The sequence below is a fragment of the Rhinopithecus bieti genome, unplaced genomic scaffold, assembly GCF_001698545.2.
Source record: "Rhinopithecus bieti isolate Rb0 unplaced genomic scaffold, ASM169854v2 scaffold_12859, whole genome shotgun sequence".
Taxonomy (NCBI): Eukaryota; Metazoa; Chordata; class Mammalia; order Primates; family Cercopithecidae; genus Rhinopithecus; species Rhinopithecus bieti.
In genome coordinates this window covers 522,747-538,784 of record NW_016807388.1, presented here as the reverse complement: position 1 = coordinate 538,784, position 16,038 = coordinate 522,747, and the positions used below count along the sequence as shown (strand labels likewise).

The following is a 16,038-nucleotide window of genomic DNA, read 5'->3' as shown; positions in this document are numbered from 1 at the left end:
AAAAAAAGAAACAAATTTTGAGATTCTGAAGTTAATAACCACCACCAAGATTATTGCAGAATGGTCAGAAGCTCGAGAAAGAATCGCATAAGTCCCTATCAAGGGCACATCAGGAAGCAGGGTGGGTACCAGCTAACAGAGAATCCCACAAGTCCTGGGAACCCACCAGTCCAGACCTGCCTCAAGCTAGTAACCCAAGAACCCTTTTTCCCAGGACTATAGAGAGTGAAAAGATGAGGAAAGGGGGCCAGGAGTCCCCAGCAGCGCTGGCTAGGCCAGCCTGTGAGCAGACCGTGGCTGAGTCATGTTGCAAATCTACAATCCATGTCTATACTCTGTTTATTCTGCTTGCATTGGTTTATAAGGAAAGAATGTTTCTGAAAAAAACTCTATCTTGTCTCAGCTGAATTGAGAGAAGGGGATTTTCCACACCTCTGTTCCAACACACCATCTCCAGTGGAACTTGGCAGACACGTCCCCACTTAAAAGCTACCTTCCCCCCATCAAAAAAAGAAGGAACTCAGAGTGGAGACCCCATTAATTAATTATTTGAATCTTAACCATTTACTGAAAACATAATGTTATGTGTTAGACATGGTGCTGGATGCCAGAAGAAAAGGATGAAACAGAGCTCAATGATTTCTCCTGTGCCCCACGAGAGAGTGATCTGGTCTACTCTTTTATAGGGTACAGGAGGTTCATCTTACCCAAAAGATGAGAATAAAAAATATCAAGGCATTAGAAACCTAGGCCAAAATCATAATGAGACAATTCACCCTACAGCCTTACTCACGTTTACCAATTTAATTTGTAAAGGACAAGAAAGAAGAGAAAAGCTGGAGAGAGACAGCCAAATTAAAGAGGCTGTGGTTTGTGGTTCCCTAGATGCAGGAAAGATGAAAACCCTGATTCCTAACACCTAGGCCGTAAGCTCCTTGGAGGCTCAGGCCTAGAATCTGGCAGCCACCCTTCCACTTTTCCCACTCTATCCTAGGGTTGCTGCCCTGTCAACAGAAAAGCAATTACTTGTTAGAACAAACAATCATCATCATCATAAGGAATAACAAACAAATTGCTCTTAGGCTGGAACCCGGCATTTTTCTCCAATTAAAGTTTATTGAGCACTTACTGGGTGCTGGAAACCACTGTCAACAATGTAGGCGTTCCCACATTTAAGCCTAAAACAGAACTGTAAGCAGCAATAATAGCCTCACTTTTAATACACAAGGAAACTGACCCGAGCAAGCACAGGCCAGAGATAACATGTGTCTTGTTGCAATCAGGGAGCCCAGAGCTGCCCGGCTCTGCATCTTGGCAGCCACTTAGCAGCTGTTGTTAGCAATGACCTGGGAGAATTCACTGGTTCTTCATACTTCAGTTTCCTCACCTAGAATGTGGGGAGGATAAGGATACCTACTTCATAGGATTACTGTACAAGTAAATTGGGTTAATCCTCATCAAATTGCTAGAACGCTGCCTGGCCCACAGCAAGGTTTGGCAAGCATGAGCTGCTATGACTTCACCCAAGACTCTGAATCCCAAGGTCTTGAAAACTCCAGCCCACTGCTTCTCAGCATCTTCCTACAAGTACAGTCACACTAGCATTTCCTATGCCTGGGATTGAGGACCCAGGAGAAATTCATAAAGAGGGTAATATGTTAGGTAGGGCCAGACCAGCTGATGAAAGGATAAGAAGGTAGGAAGGTGGAGGCAGAGTTTTTGAGAAGAGAATTGCCGGGACATGTAACTGACATGAAAGCAACCCCTCAGCCTCAGCAGCCCCCATATGCCATCTGTTTCACATATTGGACTTCCATGCCTGGTCTCATTTGAAAACAGAATTCTACTGCTACCAACCCCCACCACAAGCCTCTGAGCTAGAAAAAGGGAAGCTGGGAACTGAGGGTAATGTGAAAGGGACACTTACATGGGGCCTGACCAAAATGAGAAACTGGGTGTGAAGTTCAGCCAAAAGCCAAAAGGAGGCATAATAGGGGGAAAAAATGGGGAAGCACTGACTGGTCTACATGATCTCACCCTGTCTCCCTTCCAGGCTGACCAGCTGAGACACCACCCCAGTTGACAGGATTTCCTGTTATTACACAGACCTGCGATCTCACGCCTCACCGTCTTGTCAACTCAACTTCCCACTTCTGTGGGCTGAAAGGTAAAGGAGGCATTACTAAAAGCTGGAGTCAAGCTGGTGGAGAGGCACAGGGACAGCAGGATGGTAGCAGAGTGGGCAAGTGCAGAAGTGACAGAGGGAAATCACCTCGGACAGAGTCAGTCTGCCTTGCACACAGAGAAAGACCAAAGGCGGCGAAATCCTTCTCCTTGTCCCAACTCTCTTACCACATGAGGTTAAAGAGGATGAGGCAGCTTGCAAGAAGTGCTGCAGGTGAGCCAAGATGAGTTGGAATAACCATATCAGTAGTTAACATTTCTGTGCCATTTGGCAAGTAGGGGTTGCCCAAAGTTCCCTAGCCCTGCACCCTGGCCCTTTGGCGAGATCTGCCCAGACCACCTCAAGATCCAGGAACAGCAGAGGTCCTCCAGAGTCCTGTGCCCAATGCTGTAGCCGGTCAGTGCCCATCCAGCCTGATTGCTGAATGTCCTGATATCACCCACCTCACTTCTGCGATAGGATATGTTTCAAGGAGACAGCTTCTCTTAAGTCGGAACAGACAGAAAGACTCCCTCCCCTTCTCTGGTCCATTCCATGGGAACCCATGGGAGGTGGTATCCTTGACTCAGGACATGGAGTACTCTCACGTTTTGGGTGTCTGCATCCTAGTGGGTGGCAATGGGAACAGTGAGAAACATGGGAGGAAAACCGACAAAGAGCATTTATTGAACTCCTAGTGATGCGGCACACTATGCTCAGCAGTCTGCACACAGAATCTCAAATTCTCCAACAGCCTCACAGGTAGGAGTGTATCCTCATTTTGCTGATGAGATTGATGCTCAGAGCTTTGCCAGGGGCATACCCTGGTAGATCCCAATTCAAATGGAGGCCAACCTAACCAGGCAGTGGTACCCCCCATGCCACAGGGGCAGGCAGGCAAGGAAGGGAAGCAAGTGAGTGTGTACTGTAAAGACCAAGAAAGTCCCTCTAAAGCCAGCAGCCAGGCCTCAGCTCCCCTGACAAGCTCCATGCCAGACCTTGAGTCCAGTGCCCAGATCTGACCTTTCCAGAGAGTCTGGAAACCTGGAGTTTTAGGTGAGATGTCCAGATTTCTAAACAACTTTTAGGCCAAACACCACATGCGCCAACCCCATGGGTTTCCAATCTGCCATTTCTAATAACCCTTCTTAACCTGAAAACCAAGTCTGTTTCTCAGCCACAGCAGGTACAAAGTAGTAACACATCATCAGGCAGAGTCACCCAGACCAAGAAGAGACCTCACCTTAATCCCTCCAAAACTAGGCTTCTCAGAAGGCCAATGCCCCCCTCATGATCTATTCATGAACCTATGCCCAGGTACATCAAGCCCAAATCTGGATAATGCCAGCTCTGTGTGGCTCTTGCAGCCCACCTACTAAGGGTTTAAGGACATGGGAGACTTCGGTTCAAATCCCACCTCAGGCTCTTACTGGCTACATGACTCCGGGTGAGTTATTCCACCTCTCTGTATCTGTACTTCCTCCTTGTAAAACAGGGATACACTATCTATCTCACAGGGTGTGGGGAGTTTTAAAAGAGTTGACATATATGAAGCACTTGGAGCTTTGCACATACTAAACGCTAAGCAAGTGTCTGCGGTTATCATTACCTCGTGGCATCAGGCCAGGGACTGGTCTATGATATCAGCCTGTGAGCTGGATCCAGGCTCACCTTCCTCCCGTCCCCTCCCAGCTCTCCCCACTACTGTGGGTCCCCCTCTCCTACAGTCAACAGACTCTGTTAAAGAGATGGAAAAATCGGAGGTGGATTTCCCTTTGGGTTTCCGGCAAGCAACTGACTCAGAAGGAAGATATTTCAACTCAGACCTGTCAGAGATCAAACACAATTCTTGGAACCTCCTCTTTCCTTGAAAATCTCTGGGGTTTTCTTCACACTACCTCCTCCCTCCCAACAAGAACAGAAGCAGGGTGGTTGGAGAGAGAAGGAAAATGTGCGTTTCCTGTCTCAGGCCGGCTGCAGATAACTCATCTCTGGTTTCCGGGAACCTCATCTCTGAGCATTTATTTCTGCAGAGAAAAAGTCCTCCCAGGGAGTTTGAGGAGGCGGGAGGGCATGGAGTGGTGGTGGTGGCAAGAATGTTAGATCCTCAACTGCGCTTTCTGCCTGCTCCCGCTTCCGATTTCAACTTGGGCATCACTTTCTCCTAGGTCTAATTATGTGCCCATCCTCCACAGGCTCCCAGCACGCCAGATTCCACCTTCACCCCTCTAAAAGCATTGCCCGAGAACTACCTGCCCAGTTCCTCTCTCATTCTGCTGTAAGAGCTCCAAGACACAAACCACCTACTCAATGGCCACCCCAGAATACAGCCCTGTACTCCACATTTATTCAATAAAAGAATCAATGAATCAATGGCCCCTCCTTCGACACACACACCCCAATACTCAAAGACTGAATAAGAACTTATAAGAACATTGGCAAGCAGGTTCTTCAAAGAACCAGGAAACATCAATCTTGCTTTTTTTTTTTCACACTTTTCTAATTCTTCTCGGTCGCATAAAATCAGTGGGAGAGTTGGCAGAAAAGACTGTTGAGGGAGAGCGCACTCCTGTGTCAGCTTAGCTGCCCTCGTTCTTGGAAGGGCTCATGAAACTCAAACCTCTAACCCAGACTTGTCCCCGCTGCCAAAACGCAGCCACATCAGGGGTGAGGCTGGAGAGGGGTGTTAAAAGCCGCACTAACACCCCACAGAGAATTCAAAACAAGAAGATTCCCAGAATCAGCCCAAACTCCAGCAGATGGAAATTTAGGGAAGCCAGAATTGCTGATTGTGATGCCTGGGGATTTAGCCAGAATACGTCTATTCTGAAAGGTCATTTTCTTACCTTGAGAGATGTTACAATGTGCAAGCTGTGCCTCCTAAGGCAGTTTCAATAGGAAATATTCTGATTTATGGTTTTCATATCAACAGACCATGTGCCCTGACTTTTACACAGGGCAACACTGGCCACTATATTGAGGTGAGACATTTCTGTCGGATTTTTTTTTTTTTTTTTTTTTTGAGACAAAGTCTCACTCTGTCCCCCAGGCTGGAGTGCACTGTGGTGCGATCTTGGCTCACTGCAACCTCTGTCTCCCAGGTTCAAGCAATTCTCCTGCTTCAGTCTCCCAAAAATAGCTGGTTGGGATTACAGGTGCACACCACCATACCTGGCTAATTTTTGTATTTTTAGTAGAGACAGGGTTTTGCCATGTTGGCCAGGCTGGTCTCAAACTCCTGAGGTGATCCACCCGCCTCGGCCTCTCAGAGTTCTGGGACTACAGGGTGAACCGCTGCACCTGGCCTGACAGATTTATTCTTTTGTTGTTGTTGTTGAGACGGAGTCTCGCTCTGTCGCCCAGGCTGGAGTGCAGTGGCGCAATCTCTACCTCCTGGGTTCACGTCGTTCTCCTGCCTCAGCCTCCCGAGTAGCTGGGACTACAGGCACCCACCACCACGCCCAGCTAATTTTTTTAATATATATTTTTAGTAGAGACAGGGTTTCACTGTGTTAGCCAGGATGGTCTCGATCTCCTGGCCTCGTGATCTGCCCACCTTGGCCTCCCAAAGTGCTGGGATTACAGATGTGAGCTACCATGCCCAGCTGGATTTATTCTTACAGTATGGAGACACCTGTCTTTGGATCCAATACTGTGTTTTAGAACTTGACCTTCCTCAGTCCCAAGTTCTTCCTCATAGTTACTTCAAAGTCTATCTGCTAACATTTAAAATACAGTCTATTTTCAAAGACATGTCTTAAATGGAAAGGCCACTTATAATGATTACTGCATTACAAGACCCAGCTACATAAAACATCTTCCTTCCTAGTCATCCTTTGCATTGGCTACTATTTAAATAAATTTGTATTTCCCAGTTACATACTAACTCCACAGATAGAAAGTGGCCAGGGTGGCTGGGATGAGTGACCCAAAGAACGTGATTTAGGCTTTGACCCCAGACTTGGATACTCCGTCAAAACGTTTATTACCATTTGGCTTGAGTAGAATGGAGAACTGAGAAAGTCATTTCCTCTTGTTCTTTTCTCTGTGGAAAGGAGAAACAGCTGGCTCTCCTTGTAAGAACTTAGCCTCACCCAAACTTCAACTCCAGGCACCACTCTTTGAGGATTCTGTCCCAGACTCTCTAGTTCAAAGTGAGCTCACCTCATCCAAACTGCTGGAGAAGTTTTTTCTGAGACAGGATCTTGCTCTGTTGCCCAGGTTGGAGTGCAATGTGCATCGTCACACCCAGTTTTTTATTTTATTTGTAATTTTTTGTAGAAACCGGGGTTTCATTATGCTGCCCAAGCTGGTCTCAAACACTTGGACTCAAGCAATCCTCCTGTCTCAGCCTCCCAAAGTGCTGGGGTTACAAGTGGGAGCATGGCACCCAGCCAGGAGAGGATTATACACAGCACTATTCATGGGGAAATTCATCACATCGGCCTGTGCTTTCATGCACTGTACTCACCCATTATGTATCACTTTACTATTTCTTAAGTGTTCACAGTAATAAGAATCATATGGCTAATATTTATTAAACTTTATTAAATCACCAGACCCTGTACTAAGGATGCTTTTAGCATTATCTCAATCCTCCCAGTGACCATGAGGTTAGGGCTATTATTATCCTCATTTCATAAAAGACAAAATAGACTTAGAAAAATGAAGTCACTTGCCCAAGGTCACGCAGCTAGCCCAATCTTGATCCCTGGTCTCTCTGAATCCAGAAACTGCTCTCTTTGGTTAAAAATTTCTATTAAACCTAGCACAAATCCTCTTGCATATAAGAGGACTGTCACAACTGAAAAATGGGCTGAAGAACTGAGGCCTCTCTGTTTGCACATCTCTTTCTGACATCCCTACCATTCTGTGCCCCACCCTCTCCACCAGTCCTGCTTCAATCATGTTGAGTTGATAGATCTATTCTGCAAACAAGTCTTCCAAAAGGAAAATCAAAACCCAAGTGTCTACTTGAATGTAACCAGAGAGCAGCCTACTTCAGTGTTTAAGATGCTGGAATAAAGGCAGCTGTGTTTACCTCCACACAGGCACTTGCTGATGTGGGAGGGTTGGCTTTATTCAACTTGGGACATCCAGGTCACATTCAGTCCCTGGGAGATACTTCACATCCTCAGTTATAATCTGCGTCTCTGATGTGAAAGCCTATCTCCATCCTCTGGCCTTCTCTAATATAGTGTGGCTAGAATGCAAGGTACAGAAAAATGGGGAAGAAAGCTCTGATTTTTTTTTAAGCTTTGGCTTACTCTGGGCTCAATTTATATCTGGGCAAATAGTTTCAAACTTCAACCATATGTAGTTCCCACTAGTCTGAAAAATCACTCAAGACACAGAGGACATCTAGTAGCCCTAACTCCAACACTGGAAAGGAGGGCTGGGGGAGTGTCATGCTCCTCAGGATGGGTGTTAGTCACAGGATATGATAAGAGATGGGCTCACAGAGACCTCGGGAAAGGAACGATGGCAGAAAAAAAGATCAGGAACCATCAGCTTAATCCCTCTCCCAGCATAAGACCTCTCTTTCTGACACTACAATATTGCCCAAAGAACAAAGGTGTTGCTATGCATCCCCCCAAAATTTATATGTTAAAGCCTTAACCCCCAATTTGATGGGATTTGGAGATGGGCCTTTGAGAGATACTTGGGGTTACATGAGGTCATGAGAGTAGGGCCCACATGACTAGTGTCCTTATAAGGGACATCAGAGAGCGAGCTCTCCCCATCGAATGCAAAAGAGGTCATGTGTACACAAAGTACACATCTGCAAGCCAGGAAGAGGGCCATCACCAGGAATGGAAATGACCAGCACCTTGATCTTGGACTTCCCAGCCTCCAGAACATCAAGAAATACATTTTTGTTGTTTAAGTCATCCAGTCTATGGTATTTGTTATGGCAGCCCCAGCAGACTACTAGAGGTATCTAAGTCAGAAAGGAGTTCAAATTGTTATGCCACTGCTCATTGCTGTGTGACTTTGGACAAGTTATTTTATTTCTCTAATACATGATTTTCTCATTTATCAACTACTCATAACAAAGGGCTGTGGGGAGGGTTGAATGTATTGATGTAGGAGGAAGGTACCTAGCATTTTTTGGGGACTCAACACCCCAAAGCAGCAATACCTCCCCAATGCATGCAACGACTAGTATCATAAAAGGGCAGCTTCTTGGCCATATTCAGTCCACAGATGTGTTTTGTTTGGTCTGCAATGTTTGGGGAAATTTGGATTTACCAACATTTAAAAGTCAGAAAATTTCACATAAACATCTCAATTTCCAGTTCTTCTTGAAAAATAAGAGATGTATCATAGGGCCTGTGTTCTGCCAGGGTAATCCTCTTTCGACAGAGGACAAGATCTCACCACCCAGCACCCACACCAGCTTCACCCATTCAGAAGACCTGCTTGGTACCTGAAGTCTTTTGAGTTAGCAGCCCCTGGGCTACCTGGGCTGGTGAAATCTGGCTTGGCCTGTACTTATCCCAGCTGTCCACAAACAGAGCTTTTAAGTACAATTTCAGGATCAGCCTCCCAAAGTGAAGAACAATTAGCACATTCCTGAGTCACTGTTTTATTTATTTATACTTGTATTGTGAACTAAAGAACCTCATGGAAAGGCCAGAATTTTAGTCCCTGGAGAAGAATGAAGCTTGGCAATGTGGGGGTTGGCTGACCCAGATTTGCCCCTGTCACTCAACTTCTTGGGGCCTCAGTTTCCTCCTTTGTAAAATGAGGCCTTGGGCTAGATATCTTTTGTCTTCTTCCATATTTATATAAGATGTGAAACTCAAGAACATGGATGGAAATTTAATACAATTCTAAAGACTTTAACGAAAGTAGAGCTCTTAAAACACCCCATTGACCTTAACACAGGCCTTAACTATCTGTAAACAGGACCAGAACAATGTACTTGTTTATTGTTCTGCCCACTCCAGGGTTGGGTCTTTAGCCTTGAAGTTCTACACTTAACATATCCAGAAACAAATGAATGCCAGGGCCTGAAAAGACCTGATGGAGGCCAGGCGCCGTGGCTCATGCCTGTAATCCCAGCACTTTAGGAGGCCAAGGTGGGTGGATCATGAGGTCAGGAGTTCAAGACTAGCCTGGCCAAGATGTGAAACCTCGTCTCTACTAAAAATACTAAAATGAGCCGGGAATGGTTGCAGCCGCCTGTGATCCCAGCTCCAGAGGCTGAGGCAGAGAATTGCTTGATCCCAGGAGGCGCGGGCCGCAGTGAGCCAAGATGGCACCAATGCACTCCAGCCTGGGCAACAGAGCAAGACCCCATTTCAAAAAAAAAAAAAAAAAGACCTGATGGATCAATCTGCTATCCCTAGAAGATCCTGGTGCTCTGAGCCCTGCCTGACTTGCTGCTCTCATTTCACCAAAACACAGACCTAACTGCACAACTACCCAACTTCAGGTGCTCTACGCATGTGGATAGGCCTCCTTTTGGTTCTCTGCTCATTGCAACCACAGGAACTTTGCATGCGCAGTTTCTACCAACTGGAGCTCTCTTCACCTAGGTAATATCCGTGGATGTTTCAGATCACAGCAGCAGCATCACATCCACCCTTCCTGGCCTCCTTGACAAAAATCAATCATTCTAACATATGCTTTCATCACATCAGCTGTGTTGGAGTAGCTGTCTTAGTTGCACTGTTACATTTCACATGTGTGGCTAGTTGACTCATGATTCCCTTCCCAATGAATATAAATTCCAGGAGGGCAGGGTCCATGTCTGTCTCTGGTCCTTGTTGTCTCTCCAGTGCCTGGCTGCCTGGCTAACAGAGACGCACTCAAATGTTTGCTGGTAAGACACTTAGTAAAAGGAAGAACAGCAATAAAACCCTAAGCAGTCTGGTTCCAACAACCAAGCTGAATTGCCTATTATGGTGCCTAATGGTTAGGAGGGGCACAATAAATGCTTGCAGAATAAATGACACCTGCCATCTATCATCCCTCTACCCCTACCCCCACAAAACACACTACATACTGAACAAATGATTCTCTCTGGATCAGAAGTTTAGACAGATATAGGTCTCAGAACACAACAGCCATGAAAGCAGCATAGCTGACAGAAGAAGCAATAAGAGCCAAGCAGGGAAAAAAAAAAAAAAAATCCTTAAGGCTCCTAAGGGGGTAGCCCCTCTGCCCCTGCTCAGGCTTATACGGGAAAATGGCACCAAGTCTGGCCTGCCACATACCTGATGTTTTCGTTCAGGGCATAGAGCTCGTTGCTTTGCAAGCCACCCCCTTTGAAAACGTTGATCACAGCAGTCTGAACGCTACAGGAAAAGAGAATAACACCTGGTTAGAGAATCTTTCTTCTTGGGCCATTTCAATAGCAGCTCAGGGCTGAAGGTGGGTGGAGTGACCAGGAAGCTCATAGCACAAACCTGGTCACACTCTCCATCCATCCTCCATTTCCTCCTCAGTGTCCTTGGAGAGAAAGGAAGATGGAAGCCGAAAGGACTCAAAAGCAGCCCCTGCTTTCTTGCAAGCCAGAAGGTCTTCCTCCCTCACCTCGCTGGCGGCCCCGCTGGTGCAGCCACAGTCAAGGGCAGGCAATGGGATCTGACTGCAGGAAACTGCATGGGCCTGGGAGATTCCAAATGGCATTTCCTGCCAGCAGAAGCTGACCCATGCCTGGGGTTCTTTCACAGCCACTGTCTTCACAGGGAAGCTTGGTGGCCTTGAACTAACATGAACCGGTAATTCCTTTCCTTTTTAACAGCACTATCCTTGGAAGAATTTCCCGCAGGCCAGCCTTACAGGCCCCTCATATTTCCACTCCTGTGAGGTGTAGGGGCAGTAGAGTCAGTCCCTTGAGAGGCCATATCAGGGCTTACTCCACAGCCTCTAGGACAACAGCCCAGTGTTTCAGCAAAGGAGCTGCTTACGATCTTGTCTGTATTAAGGGCCCTGGCCTTTTCTTTAAAGAACAGGGATCCATTTAACACCAAAACATTTTGGAACCCCCTCTCTCCATCCCTATCATCAGAGTCATGCTTTCTGTGTCCATTCATTGAAAATATCCATAATGGGTTGGGCACGGTGGCTTACGCCTGTAATCCCAGCACTTTGGGAGGCAGAGGCAGGCAGATCATTTGAGGTCAGGAGTTCGAGACCAGCCTAGCCAACATGGTGAAACACCGTCTCTACTAAAAATACAAAATCAGTCAGGTGTGGTGGCGTGCACTTGTAAATCCAGCTACTCAGGAGGCTGAGGCAGGAGAATTGCTTGCACCTGGGAGGCAGAGGTTGCAGTGAGCCAAGATCACACCACTGCACTCCAGCCTGGGTGACAGAGCAAGACTGTCTCAAGAAAAGAAAAAAAAAAGAAAAAAAAGAAAAGAGAAAAGATCCATAATGACCCAAACTACAAAGAATTCAGTCATGCTTCAAAATAATGGTGCATTTAATTTCTCCAAACAGTATCTGTAAAGATTTGAAAAACAGTAGCCCACAAGCATATAAGACACAGTGCCGATTCAGTCTGCTCAATTCTTGGTGCACAAAAGGTTGGCTAGAACCTAACAAAACTCTGTGCCTCCTCTTCTAAGCACCCGTGGCTCACAGGTCTTCATAATCTTTGGTTTATGCCACTCATTTAATTTTTCACAGACATGTTTTATCTTCCCAAGCAGGAAGTAGGAAGTAAGTTACTTAAGGTTACTTATAGAAGTCCACTCTCGGATATGCTGACAGTTTCAGGTGTGACTAATGAGCATGACTAGTGACTGTAATTCCAGTACAACTGTCCCAGTCTGGTAAACTGACTCTGACAGGCCAGAGGCTCTCAGTGGTCTATTTTCTGGCTACTGAAACAAAGAAAGCTAACAGACACACTGGATGTAAAAAAAAAACCCGTCCCCTCTTGGCCAGGTGTGGTAGCTCACACCTATAATCCCAGTGCTTTGGAAGGCTGAGGTGGGAGTGATCCCTTGAGGCCAGGAGTTCAAGGCCAGCCTGGGCAGTATAGTGAGACCCCCCCCCCCAGTCCTTTAAAAAAAAATTGTTTTTTTAATTAGCTAGGTGTGGTGGCATGTGCCTGTTGTCCCAGTTACTCAGGAAGCTGAAGCTGAGAGGATCGCTCGAGTCCAGAAGTTTGAGGCTGCAGTGAACTATAATTGCACCACTGCACTCCAGCCTGGGTGACAGAGTGAGACCCTGTCTCTAAATAAAGGGAAAAAAAATTTGCTCTTGTCATCATTTACCCCCATAATCACGGCCTTCCCAGAATCAGCAGAAGCTCAGTCAGCCCCCGGATGCCTCCCTCCCTGCCATGGCCCTTGGCAGCCCTCCACCCCACATCCTGCGGCCTCCTTCACCTGTTCCAGGCTGAGCTGGAGCTCAGCTGCAGAGCCTGCCGAGTTGCTTGGAATCGGGGAAGGTCGCTGAGCACGGGGGAGCTCATGAAGCGCGGTCTAGGCCTGCGGAAAGAGCCCATCTTGTGGAACTCGCCGGGCAGAATGGGAGCAAAGCCACGGGTCATAAGTCCTGGTGACAGTTCAGCTTCACCTCTAGGAGCAGAAGGTTCTGAATGCCCTCGGAAAGGGCTTTTCCAAGGGCTGCCTTCAGGTGCTCAGGCTTTCTTAAAACCACAAATGTAGCCAACACCTGAAAAGAGAGGGTAGCTTTTATTGAGAACTCCTGGCCTGAGAACACCTCTTAGAGGAAGTTGGCTGGGACTTTCCAGCCTAACTACCCCCAAAACAACTGTGGTACCCAGAAATAGCATCTATTCCCTTGCAGGTTCCCATTCACAGGTTTGTACAGATCTCTTTTTCGTTGTAACAGTGTGGTCACCCGCAAGTAGGAAGACAGTGACAATGGGGCAAGGCTAAGACCAGTCCTGCAGAAAAATGATTTCTAAGCTGTGCTAGACTCTGGTTCTAATATGCACCCATCAGTTTGGGCACTGCCTGGGTTTCTGTGGCCCATGATGTTGTGCAGTAAGAGATAGATTTTTTTTAAATGTCTCAAGGAGGACACAAGAGCTCCTCATCCTGGCATTGATGACCTTCCATGATATGCCCTTACCATGCCAGTCTGAATGTATTGCTCAGTTTTTCTCAAAGTATCAGTGTCTCTTCACTCAGGCACATCTCACCTTCCCTTACCTGCTATTCCTTCACTCATTTCAACAGGACACACTCACTGAATCTTTGCTATTTATTAACCACTGTGAGTTGCAGGACATCCAAAGATTTCTAAGACCAAATCCCTGCCCTCAGGGTACTCAGTCTATGGAGAAGATAACTATCTTTTCAAGTATTCACTCATGCAATAAATATTTATTGAGCAGCTACTATGCACAGGCACTCAGGCACTGGGAGATATAAGATGGCTCCAGAGGCCATGGTGCCCTGCGCCATGGAGCTCACAACCAGCAGGCACTCTTCTATGTCATGCCTGATCCTTCCACCACACTTTTGCTCATACCAACTGCTCCTCTTACCCAGAATTCTCTTCCTTTTTCCCTCTGCTGATTTAAACGCAACTCACCCTGCAGGGTCGGGTTCAAGGACACTATCCCCTTGTAGCAGTTGCTGGGAGACTTTGCGGCTTCACAGTTAAAGGCAGTGGCTTCAGGTTTGAGTCTTAACTTGGCCACTCCCAAGTTGTGTGATTTCGGACACATTGAGTCTAAAGTCCTCAGCTGTTACTAATGCCCACTTTCCAGGACTGGAGAAACGAAATGAGATCACGTGACATGGCCAGCAGCATGGCACAGCCATGGGCCTCAAGGACTGGCTATTTCCATTCAGATGAATTTCTTTCTTTCCTCGACACCTTTGGACCTGTAATTTCAGTCTCTTATTCTTTAGTGACTCAAAAGTCCTTTAGTGACTCTAAGGAATGACTTAAAAGGTGAGTATTAGAGTTCAGCAGAGTGAAGGACAAAAGGAAACACCACGAATCTCGTAGTCACTTTTTACTTGCGGGTTTAGTAGGTTTAGCCCAGAAGTATGTTCACTGACATCTCTCTCACCAGCCAACTCTGCTATGTCCCAAAACTAATGATGTCAGAAAAGATATTCTAGCCTTAAGTCAACCTTCAGGTTGCCAGGGGAGAAGGTTTTGCAACTCCAGCTGGTTAGCATTTGAAGAAGGGGGAACCGAAGTCTCAACTCCAAATCGAACATGCTGTTGTGGTCAGAAGAGTGAGTTAGGCCACTCAGATGGGCACGGAGGCAAGCCATCAAAAGCGCACGGGAGGTGTTAGCAGCTGTCTGCAGGCAACAGGCATAGCAACAAGGAACTTGTGATACAAAGAGGCAGAAAAGAAATGACTTGTCCTGTCTCTTAACTTTTTTCTTTTAAGGAAAAGCAGACTTATGTACTGTTTTCTGTACAGTCTTTGCCCCTTCACCCCCTGCTCAGAATGAGTTCAACAGTTTTGTTAAACTTTATTAACAAAAGAAGCACAACAGGCCTGTCAAGTTTCAGAAGGTCTCAGCAGCTTCATAAATGCCACTGCCACTTGGAAAGATCTATATAAACTAACAAATGAGGTGACGAAGAAACAAAGCCATACAAGGTCCTTCCGTATCCTTAAACTGGCTAGCTTTGGGATTTAACTCATCCAGTAAAGGTCACACTACAAAGACAAGATCCATTTCACTGCCCTTCTTCAAATGGGCCTACTAACTGCAATTCACCTGTGTAATTACAGGATATTAACTCCCTTTATGAGGATCTTAAACAAGTTAATGGAGCTGCCTCTCATTCCATGGTACTGGTACAGGGAAGTAGAAAAGTGAGCAGAATGGATCGTTCCAGGTGTTTACCCACCACCTTCCTGCCGAAACACCCACTTCTCCAGGAAACTGTAAGACACTGAGGATCACAGGCTGGCTTCTGTCCCCATCCACTTCTCAGTTAGTGTCCCCAGGCCGCCTAGTCCAGCAAAGCACCAGGGCAGCTCCATCCACACACTCAGCCCCTCTTAAATAAGGGTCACTTTCAGCCTACAACTGTGGCTCCCGCAGACTCATAAACTGCAGAGTCACACACGAGTTGCCACTGACTCATTTTTCTCCTCCCGAATCCGCCACTCTCAACGCTGATAGTTAAAGAGAATGTGAAGCTGTCTTCGTCTCCACCTTTCCTACTTCCGGGCAGAGCCAAGAGACCTCCCCAGAGCAGCACAGGGAGGAAGGAGGAGGCCGTTGGGAGCATTGACAAGACTGCCCTAAAGGGAAACGCTGATACACCCTGGGTTCACCTGCTACAGCGCTGGGCCCGCAGGCGCAGGCCTGTCCTGACCTAAATCTGACAAATCAGAAAATGACAGAACAGACGGGCCCTCGGAGTGGGGCCAGTCCAGGTCCCATTTACAGATGACAAAGGTATAGCAAAGAAACAAAGAAACTCGTCCAGGGTGCTCAAGGCAGGAAGAGAGCTAGGACTGTGAGAGCTGTTCCCCGACACCTGTTTGAGCATGTTCCCCAGCTCCCACCTAGGCCAATCTGCAAACTCCTTGAAGACAGGCATAGGGCTTTATTCACCTCTGCATCCTCAAGACTAAGCTCACTGCTCAGCCTGTAATCCCAGCACTTTGGGAGGCTGAGGTGGGTGGATCACCTGAGGTCGGGAGTTCGAGACCAGCCTGACCAAGATGGAGCAACCCCGCCTCTACTAAAAATACAAAATGAGCGGGGCATGGGGGAGCATGCCTATAATCCCAGTGACTCAAGGAGCTGAGGCAGGAGAATCGCTTGAACCTGGGAGGCGGGGATTGCAGTGATCCGAGATCGTGCCATTGCACTCCAGCCTGGACAACAAGAGCAAAACTCATCAAAAAAGAAAGGAAAGGGGAGGAGAGGGGAGGGGAGGGGAGAAAGAAA

The 16,038-nt window shown here is 46.9% G+C and overlaps 1 protein-coding gene across 8 annotated transcripts in view; it reads right to left on the bottom strand.

Moving 5' to 3' along the window:
- Positions 1-16,038, bottom strand: part of PRR5L (proline rich 5 like) — a 97,422-nt gene that overhangs the window by 58,764 nt on the left and 22,620 nt on the right. For all 8 annotated transcript variants that reach the window (XR_001887268.1, XM_017881633.1, XM_017881638.1 and 5 more), the window contains 2 exons: positions 12,517-12,805; positions 10,390-10,470 (listed from right to left, as the gene is read on the bottom strand). Coding sequence is in view for 7 of the 8 variants with exons in the window: in XM_017881633.1 (XP_017737122.1) it covers positions 10,390-10,470; positions 12,517-12,680 (245 nt within the window). In the remaining variant the exon portion in view is untranslated. The remainder of the gene's footprint in view (positions 1-10,389; positions 10,471-12,516; positions 12,806-16,038) is intronic.